The sequence below is a fragment of the Macrobrachium nipponense genome, chromosome 39, assembly GCF_015104395.2.
Source record: "Macrobrachium nipponense isolate FS-2020 chromosome 39, ASM1510439v2, whole genome shotgun sequence".
In the NCBI taxonomy this organism is placed as follows: domain Eukaryota; kingdom Metazoa; phylum Arthropoda; class Malacostraca; order Decapoda; family Palaemonidae; genus Macrobrachium; species Macrobrachium nipponense.
The window spans coordinates 48,334,169-48,348,389 of record NC_061099.1 but is presented as its reverse complement, the minus strand read 5'-3'; the positions used below and the strand labels follow the sequence as shown (position 1 = coordinate 48,348,389).

The 14,221-nt window shown below is 42.2% G+C and overlaps 2 protein-coding genes across 4 annotated transcripts in view; both read right to left on the bottom strand.

Annotated features, from left to right (window-relative positions):
• LOC135210327 (uncharacterized) overlaps positions 1–14,221 on the bottom strand; it is a 702,311-nt gene that overhangs the window by 531,441 nt on the left and 156,649 nt on the right.
• LOC135210325 (poly [ADP-ribose] polymerase tankyrase-1-like) overlaps positions 1–14,221 on the bottom strand; it is a 331,749-nt gene that overhangs the window by 207,301 nt on the left and 110,227 nt on the right. For all 3 annotated transcript variants that reach the window (XM_064243209.1, XM_064243210.1, XM_064243211.1), the window contains exons 11-14: positions 6,156–6,260; positions 5,361–5,468; positions 633–731; positions 368–475 (exon numbers count right to left, since the gene is read on the bottom strand). In XM_064243209.1, coding sequence (XP_064099279.1) covers positions 368–475; positions 633–731; positions 5,361–5,468; positions 6,156–6,260 — 420 coding nt within the window. The remainder of the gene's footprint in view (positions 1–367; positions 476–632; positions 732–5,360; positions 5,469–6,155; positions 6,261–14,221) is intronic.

The window sequence follows — 14,221 nt, the reverse complement described above, 5'->3', positions numbered from 1 at the left end:
AGATACAATATTGCATCTTAAAATTTCATCCCATATAAGACTTATTTTGTAAAATATCATAAATTCACATTTAAATAATGTTTTAATTATTGCATTTCTGGTGGGCTGGCATGACTCAGCCCTAACGCTATTCAAATACTAATGTCTCCAAAAAGTATTGAAGATAAAAGAAAAATGCTTTTGGTAGATAAAACCTTACATATTTAAATTTCATCCCATATAAGATTTATTCTTAATATACTGTATCATAAATTCATATTTAAAATATGTTAACCCTTTGATGGTTTAACTTGAAGCTTCGTGACTTATCACCCTTTTGACTTAACAAACTTATTGTGGCTACCACTGATATATGAAAACATCTTACCTCCAAGGTCAGGTAAATCAACACATGCTCCTTTAGATATCAGCAACCGGGCAATTCCTGTGACACTAGAAAAGGTGTTTCCACTGAGCTCATGTAAAGGTCGTAAGCCTGGGAAAGTGAGAAAAAAATGTCCTCATTAATACTGTGCAGTTTTATTATGGACTTATCTGAATTCAGATGATTGTTTTAATTTATCAGTCATATGGTTTTTCAGTCATATGCTAAATGAGAACAAAGCTGTCAGTTTGCTGTAATAACATCTTACCAACACTCTCCATTGCATTTACGTTTGCTCCATGTTTTAATAATACTTCGACGACATTAGTGTTCTTATTGGTCACAGCAACATGAAGCATTGATTTACCTGAAATGGGAGGGCAAATTTTTTAGCTCTTGATATTTTGTTACTACACTTGACAGTGTGTAACAAAAACATAAGTTTATATAATCATAATTATCAATGACGACAATAATCTACGATAATATGAAGATGAGGAAGAAAAATTGTAACCACATCATAATTAGTGACTGCACCAAATTGGTAACTGATACAGTAGTATTATTTTTTAGCTACCTAAATGAACAACACCAGAATTTTGTAAAACATTAGCAGTAGCATCCTCATACCATTTTAAAACTGGGGTCCACTGAACTACCTTCTCTACTACCTTCCATGCCACAGAGACAGCAGCCATATTTAAGACTCAATTTGACATAAATCTAGTCATCTTAAGGTCTGCACATTCTTAAATAGGCTTAAATGCTATTACAGAATAAGTACAGTAGAGCCTCGGTTCTCGACGATAATTCGTTCCAGAAGGAGCGTCGAAATTCGATTATTTCGAGAACTGAATCAAGTTTTCCCATAAGAAATAACTGAAAATGGATTAATCCGTTCTTGACCATCAGTTATTACCCTAACCTTGCCTTTTTATACAATACATTACATGTAAATTACAACTAAATAAGTTAAAAGTTAATAACTATCATGTTAAACATATATTTATAATTTTAAATGTATAATATACAGTATAAAAGAAAACTAGCCTGCGTCCAACCGATTGTTGACCAAGCACCATAGGCTACCTAGGTAAATAGTAAGTAGAACGTAGTGTAGTGGGTAGGCATAAAACGTGTTGCTAACATAATAAAAACATTGAAAAGCAAGTCTAATTATTACAGTAAATTAATAAACTATTAAAATTAAACCCAATTTATATTTATCAAAAGCTTGCAAAAATTTGCCTACAGTAAGTCGGCATTTAAGGATGTAAACAAACCATAGCGCAGCCCTGGTGGTTGATATCGGGACTATGGTAGTAAACAAACCATATCGTCGCTATAAGCCTAGAAACGTTTACATTCGATATTAATTTATGGTAAATCTTTTACGGAGTTGACTGCAATACTGTATACAAAATCGCTTGAAAATTATCTTTCAGTAAATGTAACGTTATGATACTAACGATTTTGTTTCATAAATGTCGTTATAAAAAAAGGTGCGTCTTTTACGGAAAATTGTCCAATATCAGGGCTGGTTTCAAGCTTATTGGACTTTGACAATTATTATGGTACTGCATGGTACATATATACGTACGTATAAGTAAAAGAATCTTCTTAATATCTTTAATTACTATACCATTACGTACCAGCATCTCTTATGTTTAATATCAAGCTAACCTCTTTTTTTTTTTTTTTTACGAGGACGCTTATAAACCAAGCATACAGATTGCGTTCGTTACCGCGCACGCATTGCATATGTAAACTGTGTCACTACCAGACCTCATACGTAAACATTGACGTCTTTTTACAGTAGACATAGCGGCTTCTCTGATTAAGCTAAGGCTAACCTCCTTTTTACCAGCAAGCTTAACAAAGATTAAGATTGCGTTCGCTACCGAACGGCACACGTTACGTATGTGACAGTGGTTTCACTACCAAATCTCACACGTAAACAATGACGTATTTTTACAGTAGACATAAAAGAATCTACTTAATTTCTATAATTAAGGTATACCGCAGCGGCTTCTGAGTTAAGCTAAGGCTAACCTCTTCTTTACCGGCACGCTTAAAAAGCTTAGATTGCGTTGCTACCGAACCGAACATGTTACGTATGTAACTGGTTTCACTACCAAATCTTACACGTAAACATTGGCGTATTATAGTACGACATAAAAGATTCTTCTTAATTTCTTAATTACTACGCACTTAATATGGCATAGTAGCTTCTCTGATATAAGCTATGACTAACTTCTTCTTTACCGGCAAGCTTAACAAAGCTTAAAGACTGCATTCGCTACCAAAGCCGCACATGTAACCTACGTACGTAACATTGCCTTCACTCCATACCTAACACTTAAATACGTATTGCATTTGCTACTGAAACGCGCTCCTCAAGTGAGAGCATGGTTTTAGAATATGTCTACGCTTGAAAAAAAAAATCAAGCAAGGGTGCTTGATTAAATCTTTTTTTCGCTCATCACTTTCATGCAGAGGAGAGGATAGACGAAACTTAAGGTTTATTTTGGAGTTGGAAATGATGGAAACATTTTGAAGAAGGAAAACGCGAGATGCCATGTAAACATTTTCCATTATTTCAGAGATTAACAATAGCAAGAGGTTTTAATAGATAGCCAGTAGTAATGTTGGGACCCATGATGAATCAAAAGGTAACTGCGTATAGAGTTGATAACACCGAAAAAGCAAACAAAATGCGCGCAAGGTGTACAAGACACGACACATGTTTGAATGTTTGTAAACATTAGTTGCGGACTTTAAACAATGCTGAGTGGCGTCACCAGTGTTACCAACCGTTTTGCTAAATTATGCTAGTCGGTCCAAGCAAGAATTTATGCCAAATATGGTGCAATTTTGTTCCAGAATTATGCTATTAATATATCATTATCTCATTTCTCTAATAAATTTGAGCTACAACAACGATGTAATGGAAATTTAAAACATTTATTTATTAGGTGAAATGATACAAAGTGACGAACCGACAATATTATAACTAATAATTTGATGATCTTTACATGTTAGGAAACTCGTAATAAAACACCATTTTTCTTTAATAGATCACATACGCAATCACTAGTACACTATTTGATATGCAATCACTATTATACTATTTGACAAATGTGTGAAGATCACACATACAAATGTGAAGAAAAACAACAAATTTTACTTATTACTGCATCATCATCATGCCACTCAGAACCATTTTTCTTTAACAGGTCACATAAACAATTAATAAATACTTGAAAATGTGTGAAAATTACTTCAAATATAACATTTTATTATTTACTGATATTTACTGAAAAATTAAAACTAAAAAAAAAGGTAAACAAACAAACCAGTATCTACTCAAGAAGAAAAACATACGTACTTATTACTTGATCATTATCATGCCACTGAAACACTATTTTTCTTTAACAAATCACACACAATGAATAAATACTTGAAAATTGTGTGAAAATCACTTCAGACATAATTAAAATTTTGATAACTACTGAAAAAAATAAAACTTAAAAAAGGAAAAAAATTAATTCTTTACTCATGAAGAAAAAAAACATTATTAACACTTTACTGATCATTTGTCATGCCACTGTGGGTATTTATTTATATTCACAAAATTTAACATTCCTTAGTTGGGTTCAAACTTAGCAATTAACTCATTTGTTAGTGCTGCTTTTGAGGCAATTTCACTATGATGATACATATATTCACTATAGCTGTGTATGAAATTGAGGAATTTTCTGCATTTTATTTAAAATTTTAGTGAAAATACATTCTAAAATTGTACTAGAACCCTAAGAGTGAAAGAAATTATGCTAAGCTCCAATTCTTGGGTCAAATTATGCTACATTTGGTAGCACTGGATGACGCCAACTAGTGGCGGCTGGCGGAAACACTTTGTTTACAAACATCATATGGTCTGGGGTCGGAAACTCGTTTTTTGGTTGAAAACAGATACAAAGTTTATTGGAAATTTAGTGGCGAAATCCGATTATGTCGAGTTCTAATACGGTCGTGAACCGGGTCTCTACTGTACTATTTTCACACTAACAAATTACAATCATACTATCATACCAAATTATTTGCTGAATACCCCCTAAACACAAATAAACATTTTTTCTTGACATTAAATCCTAAATTTCTCAAATTGGAATCAATTTCATTAAAACAGACTAGAAAGACTGACTCATAAGCAAATGTCTGCTTGATGAAGGGTAAGTCGAGTAAAATGAGGCAATCTATTACCTCTTAAAACTAGTAATCACCTTTGTCTCTCCTACATTTTTAAATATTTAACTACAGTTTTTGGCAACTGCAATCTTCATTTAAAAATACTAATGGTACCCAGCTTACAATTATAAATGAACATTAGTCTTAGTAAATTTATCTTCAATTAAGTATGGGTAAATGATTTTCCAAGTACATAAATGTATTCTACAAATCTAGTGAGGTCACCGAGTATGTATTTTGTATTTGAAAAGTATTGTGTGTGGTATTTCTCCCTTACTTTCAAACACAGAGGTAATTGGTCTTTTATACAAACTACTAAGGGCTGCCAATGACCAAAACTATTCTCACCAATGTCTTTGCAAAATTATAATGTACCAACAAAGTTGGTCTGGGGATTGTGTTTTATATTTACTCTACTGGTGGATTTTCATGAAATTCAGTTGGCCAGTAATGAACAATGTGAGACTAACCTGAAGTTTGCATGAGGCTAAACCTCATGTTTTCAAAAAGAGATGGTCACCATACTTCACTTAAGATCTGGATAGTGTCTCCGGATCCTGTATTTGCATTATAGTATGCATGTAACATTAATACAATGTGATTACAGCCTGCTTTCCATCAAAAACCCTACTTAATGGGGCCTTTTTAAAAATGGAAACAACTTCAGCTACCTTGTAGTAACACTAACCTTAAAAACAACAACTAGCGAAAAAACTGGGTCACAAAAAAAAAAAAAGCCTGTGCTTACCATCAGGAAGCGTATCATTGACATCAGCTCCATGACGCAAGAGTGCTTTAACAATTTCAACAGCATCTTCATGGTTATTACACAGAGCCGAGAACAAGGCAGTTATACCTGAAACAATATTACTGCATATCAAATTTGCTCCCTTTGTTATTATAAAACAATCTGAATATTATGATAACAAATTTACTTGAAGTTTGCAGTAAAAAATTTATACTCCTAATAGAGTGCTGAATTGGAAACAGTTAATACACATATGTATAGACTCAGCAGAAGAAGCAAATGAAAAAAAGCAAATATCAAACACCCAATGTACTCTCCTACTAACAAATAATCTCATGAAAATTAAGATGGTACTGCTGTGACCATAGAACAATTTCATGTTAACATATGAAAGTGAACCCCACCCGTATTTGCGGACTCCATATTCACGGATTTCTCTCTGGAACATATACCCCCATTATTCATGGAAAATTTGCCTATTCACAATATTTTTCTATGAGAAATATCCACAAATTCCTGGTATTTTTTATCAACTTTATCATAAAATGCACTTTTTGTGATAAAACTATTAACAAAACCAGGTATAAACATTTTTAGCAGGTTTTTCTTGAGTTTTACTCAACAAAATAGGCAGATTTATAGGTTTCAACTATTTGCAGGGGGGAGTCTGGTAGCTATCCCCCACAAACACAGGGGGAACACTGTTCAACCTATTCCTAAAGGTCAATCATTTTGTATCATCTATGCTGCTAGAATATTTCACTTAACAATAACTGAAAAATGTATCAATCTTACCATTAGTCCCTTTCAATTTGACATTTGCCCCATGTGCTACCAGGGCATCAATTTTGGTAACTCCAGAAAACTCAGTCAACGCTGCATAAGTGAGAGGAAAAGACCCTGAAGAAGATGGGAAATATATTTGTTAGTGCTACAATTTTGTTTTTTCACCACATGGAACTAAACTACTTTAGAGTAAGCTACATACGTTAAACATTAAGAAGACAAGACACTCCTAGAGGGGAAAAGAATAAGCAACTCCTGGACTGTGTATTACGGGTGAAGGGAAGAGGTAGAGCCCAATAGGACTTGCATGGTTGGGGTTGCCTTCTACAGCATAACATACAGTGGGGACATGGTATAATTTTAAATGGGCTAGGGTAAGGTAGCAATGATCTCAACATCCCCCTCCTCTAAAGTAGTTTTTCCTAAAAACCAAAACCATTTTAAAAAGGGGCCATAGAGAAAGATGGCTTAATTTGCCATGGCCCTTCAGCTTCCCTAAGAAGCATTCCACCAACACAAAAGGTCCTTGACCTGTCAGATCTGAACAAACATTGATTGCATAAATTTATATATATTTATTTACTTTTTGGCAGCTCTGGAATAAAGGATTTAGACTGGTGGCCAACCTAGAGGACTGGCTTATCTGGGGACCCACCAGAGAAGTATTGATGAAACCTGAGATTGGTGGTCAACAACAGCACTCAAACCAGAATAACAAAGGACGAGAGAAGATTCCTTGCACAGCCTAGTTTTCCCAGACAACAATTGGAATGAAGTCTGGGCCTGTTACAGTTTGGGTCTGAGGTACATCTAATCCTAAGATTGTGACTGTAGGATGAATTAGTGTCTGGCTCTCACATGCCAGGAAAAGGGTTTGTGATCACCTCTATCTTATGAGTTGGAGATTGGAAAGATAATCTGTCCATAGACCTGGAAGTGAAAATAAAGATGCCTCCTTGACAGGTTGGAAGGCCACTTGGAAGATAATTAGATAGAGGGAAGATGTTCGGTCTTTCCATCTTAGAAAATTGAAACCTCCAAAAGGGACCCACATTTTGTCAGTCCTCAACCAAGTTGGGCTCATGCTCAGCCCATCTTAATGCAGTAGTGCTACCCATCCTATGGATGACTCAAGTAACGAATTGGTAGTCAGCAATTCACCTTATGGGGCCTCAAACATAACAGCAGACTCTCTGTCGAGGAGTTCAGCAGTCTCAACCAACTGAATGCTGGAGACACACTCCTTTCAATTAAGCTCCAACATGCTTCCACATCCAAAAGTGGACCTGTTTGCCTGATGTGAGAACCATCAACTTCCAGTGTATGTGGCCTGATGTGAGAACCATCAACTTCCAGTGTATGTGTCTCCAAAACCTGGTAATTCAGGCAATACCAAGAGATGCATTCCAACAAGACTAGAATGACTGGAGGATGATTTACCTCTTTCCTTCATTGTCCCATATTTTTAAGGCTTTGAAGAAACTACTAGCTTTCAACAGAACCATTTACATAGTGGCCCAGAATTGGCTGAATAGTCATTGGCTTTCTTTGCTTCAACAATGAGTTATGAAATTTATTCCATTACTGTCTGCTCTTTCATCACAGCAAGTAGGAGGAAAAGTAATCTACACATCCTCTAATCTGATCAAAGACCTTTATGAGCGAATTTTTAAATTCTTCTCACATTAAGATTATTCACTTTTAAAATCTAGTCTCCTGTTAAGATTATTCACCTAACACTGCTGGGTACCTGTTGCAAAAACTAGGGGCTTCATCTATCTGATATACCAGTCTATACAAAAAAAAGTGGCAAGTTATCTTCATGCTGAATTCCCAGTTGAAATCAGCTAAAAAAATTTTAAATTTTCTTTTAGTATGTATATCTTTTGAGGACAAGTTTCTTGCTATTACAACAAACATGGCATATAAGGCAACATTTTTAGAACCGTTGATTTCCAGTTTTTATATTGATTCTAATTTAGCAATTGCTAATTCCCTTCTCCAGTCTTTTACAGTTCAAGGGCCACCTATTGCAAGGCTTTCCATTACCTTGTCCCTGAATAAGGTTCTTAGACTCCCATCATCCACTCAATTTAGTGGGCCTAATACAATTACTATAACTCATTTGCTTCAAAAGGTAGTCTTCTTGACCATTTTAGCATTAGCAGCTCAGATTAGTTAACAGGGCTCTCTTAGATGGGGACAACACTTCATCACTCATACAATTAGATGTCATGTATATGTACTGTTGTCTCCTGGCTAAGAATGAGGACCTTTAAAAACAAACCTCCTATTCTGATAAGGGAACTTAGTATTTTGGTTAAACACTATCGCTGGTTCAAGGACTCAAGGTTTACCTAAATGTCATGGCAAACATCCCAGATGGTCCTACTTATTTCCTACATCCAAGAAGAAACAAACCACTCTCTCAACATGGGCTGAGAATTATTTTAATATCCCTCGTTAAATAGGCAGACCCTCACTCCTTTCCTAAGTCACACTATATCTAGACTCTAGAGGGTGAGTATATCATTAGTTTTATTCAGAAATATTTCTTTCAAACAAGTCTCCAAGTATACGGGGTGGTTATTAGAGGCAGTATTCCTGAAACGCTATTGCCACAACAGTGGTGGTCATACTGAGATATTACCAGGGAAGGCGTAACAAACCTGCAGCCAGACCTGACATAATTAAGTAAGTCACCTTAGAACCAAATGGGATAATACATACAGTACTATATAGGTTCATGTGTTGTTTCCTGCTCTTTACTGCCAAACCCTAATGAGTACCCTGAATAAAAAATGGTTGATAATGTCCTTGGACCAAAAAATTTAGCTGGGTTGTTGGGGTTTATTAATTAGGAGCTAAGCAATTTTGTCACCAGTCAATTTTTTTGAGTTCCTTTAAGAACAAACAGCAGCTGCTCTATCAAAAACAGGTTTTGAAGTAAGAAAAACCTATAAATATTTGGTAGCCACTGTGAGTCTTCAAACGTAAAATGTGTTGTGTACTATATATTTTTATTGATGTATAATTTACACAGACTAAAGAAATAACTGTCAATCTTGACTCATTATTCAAAAATAACAATTTGTCGAAAATTGTATTTTTCCTAACTATACAAACCTGAGGTCCTTTACACATAGTCCCACCTCATGCCACCCCTCACTCTGTTTTTTCCTGGGCCTAAAGCAAAGTGGATCTTCACCTCCCAGTCGCGCGGTGCGTGGACTGTCGGACAAGCAGTTAACTACCGAACTCCCTTGTTCGAAGCTTACAACCGGTTCCAGCTGCCGCAAGTTACATTCCTATTGTAAAGGACCTCAGGTTTGTATAGTTAGGAAAAATACAATTTTCGACAAATTGTTATTTGTTCCGATAAGAATACAAACCATCGGTCCTTTACAATAGGAAGACTCACTTCTTGGTGGGTGGAATCTGAGTCTTATGAACAGACTGGTGTTCGTCCAACCTTGGTACCCTCCCTGGTCGTAAGAGCAGAGGGAAGGATCCTAGCCTCTGCCCAATGATCGGGGTATGTACCGCAGGATCAATGGTCAGACCTCTGGACCCAAGTAATAAGAGGGAGGCAAGCATACCTCTTAAAACTAGCAAGCAAGAACTTGTTCCTATTGCAAGAGGCAATATGAAGTCATAGGTTGTCTCTTGTTGGCTTCCACTTCCCTCCCCCCTTGTTGGGGGAAGTGGTGGATAATCGCTCCTATCCCTAGTGAAAGGGATATGATGGGGCTCGGTCGAGTAGCTTACCTGCATCGCCTCCTGTTCCAGCGTAGTGACGACCGCGTCCCTCTGCCCACAGGTAGAGGGAGAGAAAAAGATGGGGAAGAGAAGGCCAGTCACACTCTCATTCACCCATCCCTTCATGCAGTCACATAAGGATGTGATGCTGTTCTGTCCGGTCGGGTGCTGGGTAAGCTACACAACGTGTTGAGCAGACACCACGGGTCCCAAAGAAAAAGTGTCCAAGGACCTGTGGGCTATATCCCGAAGGTAGAAGGAGGTGAAGGTGGTCTGGTTGGACCAGACCCCTGCCTTCAGTACCTGCCCCACGCAGAAGTTCTTGCGGAACGCAAGGGAAGGACCAATACCTCTGACTTCGTGGGCTCTTGGACGAAGGGTACGGATGTCATCGTTACCATCAGCTTCGTACGCCCTCCTGATCATCTCACGCAGCCAGAAAGAAAGAGTGTTCTTGTATACTTCTTTCTTGGTCACCCCGGTGCTAATGAAGAGGCATCGAAACTCAGGCCTGAGGTGCTGAGTTCTCTTCAGATAGCGCCGTAGTGCCCTCACAGGACAAAGCAGCATCCGCATCGTTGTCGGTGAAGTCCATTAGGGAGGGGATTGTGAAAGACTCGAACTGGTCGTCAGGGACCGAAGGATTCTGAGTCTTCACTACGAAATTCGGTACGAAATCGAGCGTCACAGATCCCCATCCCCTAGAATGCTTGACGTCGAAGGAAAGGCCATGCAGTTCCCCTACACTCTTTGCCGATGCCAGGGCCAGCAAGAAGAGGGTCTTGAGGGTCAGATCCCTGTCTGACGACTCTCGGAGTGGCTCAAAGGGACTTCGAGTCAAACTATTAAGGACGAGAGTCACGTCCCACCCCGGGGGCCTGAGTTCCCTGGGTGGGCAAGACCTCTCGAAGCTCCTCATTAGCAGGGAGATCTCGAACCAGTTCGAGATATCCCCTCCCCTCAGTTTCGGGACTAGGGCCAGGGCGGCTCTGTATCCTTTGACTGTGGGGACGGAGAGGAGCTTCTCTCGGCGAAGAAACGAGGAAATCCGCTACCTGCTGAAGAGTGGCTCTGAGAGAAGATAGACCCCGTCTGCGACACCATGGGGGAATCTCTCTTGGTGCTTCTGCAAGAAGAGCAAGCAAGTCCAGATACCAAATGGCGGAGCCACCAGGATCATCTTGAGATTCAGGGTGGTCAGCACTCGGTTGATCACCTTGTGAATCAGACAGAATGTGGGAAAGGCGTAAACGAAGAGGTTGTCCCACAGGTGTTGAAGAGCGTCCTCTTCAGCTGCCCATGGGTCCGGCACAGCCGAGTAGAAAACCTGAAGTTTTCTGTTGTGCCGGGTGGCGAACAGATCCACGACTGGACGCCCCCATAGGTTGAAGATCCTTTCCGCCACGTCTGGGTGTAGGGGCCATTCAGTCCCTATCACCTGATTCCAACGGCTGAGCTTGTCTGCTGCTACATTCCTCTTGCCTGGAATGTAGCGGGCTGACAGCTCTACCGAGTGAGCCACGGCCCACTCGTGCACCTGCAACGTCAACTGGTGCAATGGGAGGGACACTAGGCCCCCCCCGTTTGTTGACGTATGCCACTACTGTGGTGTTGTCGCACATCAACACCACTGAGTGTCCCATCACCCATTCCTGGAACTCTTGGAGAGCAAGGAACGCTGCCTTGAGCTCCAGGACGTTGATGTGAAGGTGCTTGTCGTGATGACCCCACACTCCTGCAGCCAGAAACTCCTACAGGTGTGCGTCCCATCCCTTGGTTGACGCGTCTGAAAACTGGCAAATCATCGCCGGGGAGAGAGAGAGAGAAGAGAGGAGGAAGAGGATAGAGAGAGAGAGAGACGAGAGAGAGAGAGAGAGAGAGAGAAGCACTCCTCTTGTGAGGTTCCTGTTGTCCAGCCACCAGGCTAGGTCCTGCCTCACCTCCTCCGTGAGGGACACGGGAAAGTATGGCGGGTCTCTTGCCTGTGACCAACTCTCCTTTAGTCTCCACTGGAGAGACCGCAGGTGAAGACACCCGTGAGGGACTAACTTCTTGAGTGATGACAGGTGACCGATCACGACTTGCCACTGCTGAGCTGACTGTTCCTGCCGAGACAGGAACTGGTACGCTGCCTCCCTGAATCTGTTGATCCGCGAGTCTGCGGGGAAGACTCGTCCTGCTACCATATCGATCAGCATACCCAGGTACTTCATCCTCAGCTTGGGCTCGAGATCTGACTTTTCGAAGTTCACCACGATCCCCAGATTGCGGCAAAACTTGAGGAGTCGATCCCTGTCCTGTAGCCACTGCGAGCAGGAGCTCGCCAGGACAACCAGTCGTCGAGATACCCCAAAAGACGTATCCCTGACGAGTGGGCCCAAGCAGACACCAGAGTGAACACTCGCGTGAACACCTGTGGGGTGGTTGAGAGACCGAAGCAAAGTAACCTGAATTGGTACACCATTCCGTTGAGGATGAAGCGGAGGTACTTCCTGGAGGATTGATGAGCGGGTATCTGGAAATACGCGTCCTTCAAATCCACCAAAAGCATGAAGTCGTTCTCCCTGATGGAGTCGAGCACAAAGCGTGCTGTCTCCATCGTGAACCGAGACTGGCGAACGAATCGGTTCAGGGGAGAGAGATCTATCACTGGGCGCCAGCCCCCCGAAGACTTCTCCACCAGGAAAAGACGGCTGTAGAAGCCCGGTGATCGATCCCTGACGATCTCCACAGCTCCTTGCTCAGCATGGCTTGGACTTCCTGCCGAAGTGCTACGTCCTTGGATGTTCCAGGTACTTAGGTCTGAAGGTGGACCGGGTTGGAGGTGAGGGGTGGCCGAGACTTGAAGGGTAGTAGATACCCCTCCCAAAGGGCGTCTACTATCCAGGTCTCCGCTCCATAGCGCTGCCAAGTTGCCCAATGCTCACCAAGCAACCCCCACTTCCAGCAGCAGGTGAGGGGGGAACGCCGTCCCTAGCGTTTCCCGCCTCTCTTCGGCTTCTTCTTCCCAGCTCCCCCTCGTGAGAAGGAGGGCTGGGAGGAGGGTTGGTTACGGTCGCTCCTAGAAGAAGTCGAAGGCAGAGTCTTTCCCCTGGGCTTCAACGATGCGATCGTCTTGGCCGCAGAGGAAGTGCTAACCAAGCCCTTGGGCTTGGCCGCAGTAGCTCGAGGCTGCCCAGACGCCTTCGAGACTGCCTGGTGTACTAGGTGGTCCACTGCTGCGTCCCTACGCCGAAGAACCAGGTTGGCCCACAGGTTTGCCATCTGGTAGGCTAGGTAGGAGATGGCTCTACCTCCAGACTGGCACAGTCTCCCAAAAGCTGGGTCACCTTCAGGAGTGATATTTCCCGAGGTGGCCGCGACCTTAGACACCGTGAGGGACCACAGGTGTAACCAGGAGACTGCTTGGAATGCCGCCATAGCGGTTGGTTCCAAGGCGAGTACCTCTTGCTGCGAGAACCATAAGTTCTCTGACAGGAGCTGCTGCAGAGACACTCCCAAGACCTGCCAGACCGTAGCGAACCTTCCTGTCCGAAGACGAGAGAGTCCACCTGGCCCAGCACCGAGTCAGCCAGAGCCGATCTCGGCAGACCCAACGTCGTCTTGGGTTCCTTCTTAGGACCCCAGAACGACTCGAGCCGGGAGCGGCGATCCTTCCCCGAGGTCGTTGTGCTGACGAATCAGCGCAATAACCTCTGCAAATGACCTTTGGATCTCGGAAGTGACTGCGTCTTGTGGAGTAGGACCGTCCAGTCCCTCCAACAAGAACGCATCTCGAGACCCTCCTCCTTTGGAAGGAGGAACAGCGACAGACCCCTCCTGGTCTCCTCCTGCCACTTGCGCATATGACCTGGTCGGTCCTAAGACCGTGCCTGGTTCGTAGGGCGTCGTGGTGGGACTGTGAGGAGTGCACGTCTCATGATCACTCCAGATCGCCTAGCTCTTCCCGGCGTAACCCGAGGAAGTTGAAGGGATCGGAGAGGAAAACATGATGCTCCCCCCTCGCTCACCGGTAGAACCAGTGTGCTTGGGGGGCTGCAGGTGACCGCAGGCCTGGTCGCGCAGCTCTCCTGGGGAGAGCGGCTGGACCGAGAACAGCGGCTCCGGTCCCGTGCGTCTGAGGAGCTTCTGTTGGTCCCCCTGCCCGCCCGGTCCTGAAGGGAGCGGCGGTCAGGGGACCTGCAGAGACCATTGTGTCGGTGGGAGCAGTGCCTGTCCTCATGGCGCGTCGAACCGCTGGAACCAGCCGAGGCTGGTTCCTGCGATCGAGGGGACCTCTTCCTAGCCTCAGCCAGCGGCCGGTCTGGGACCGTCGC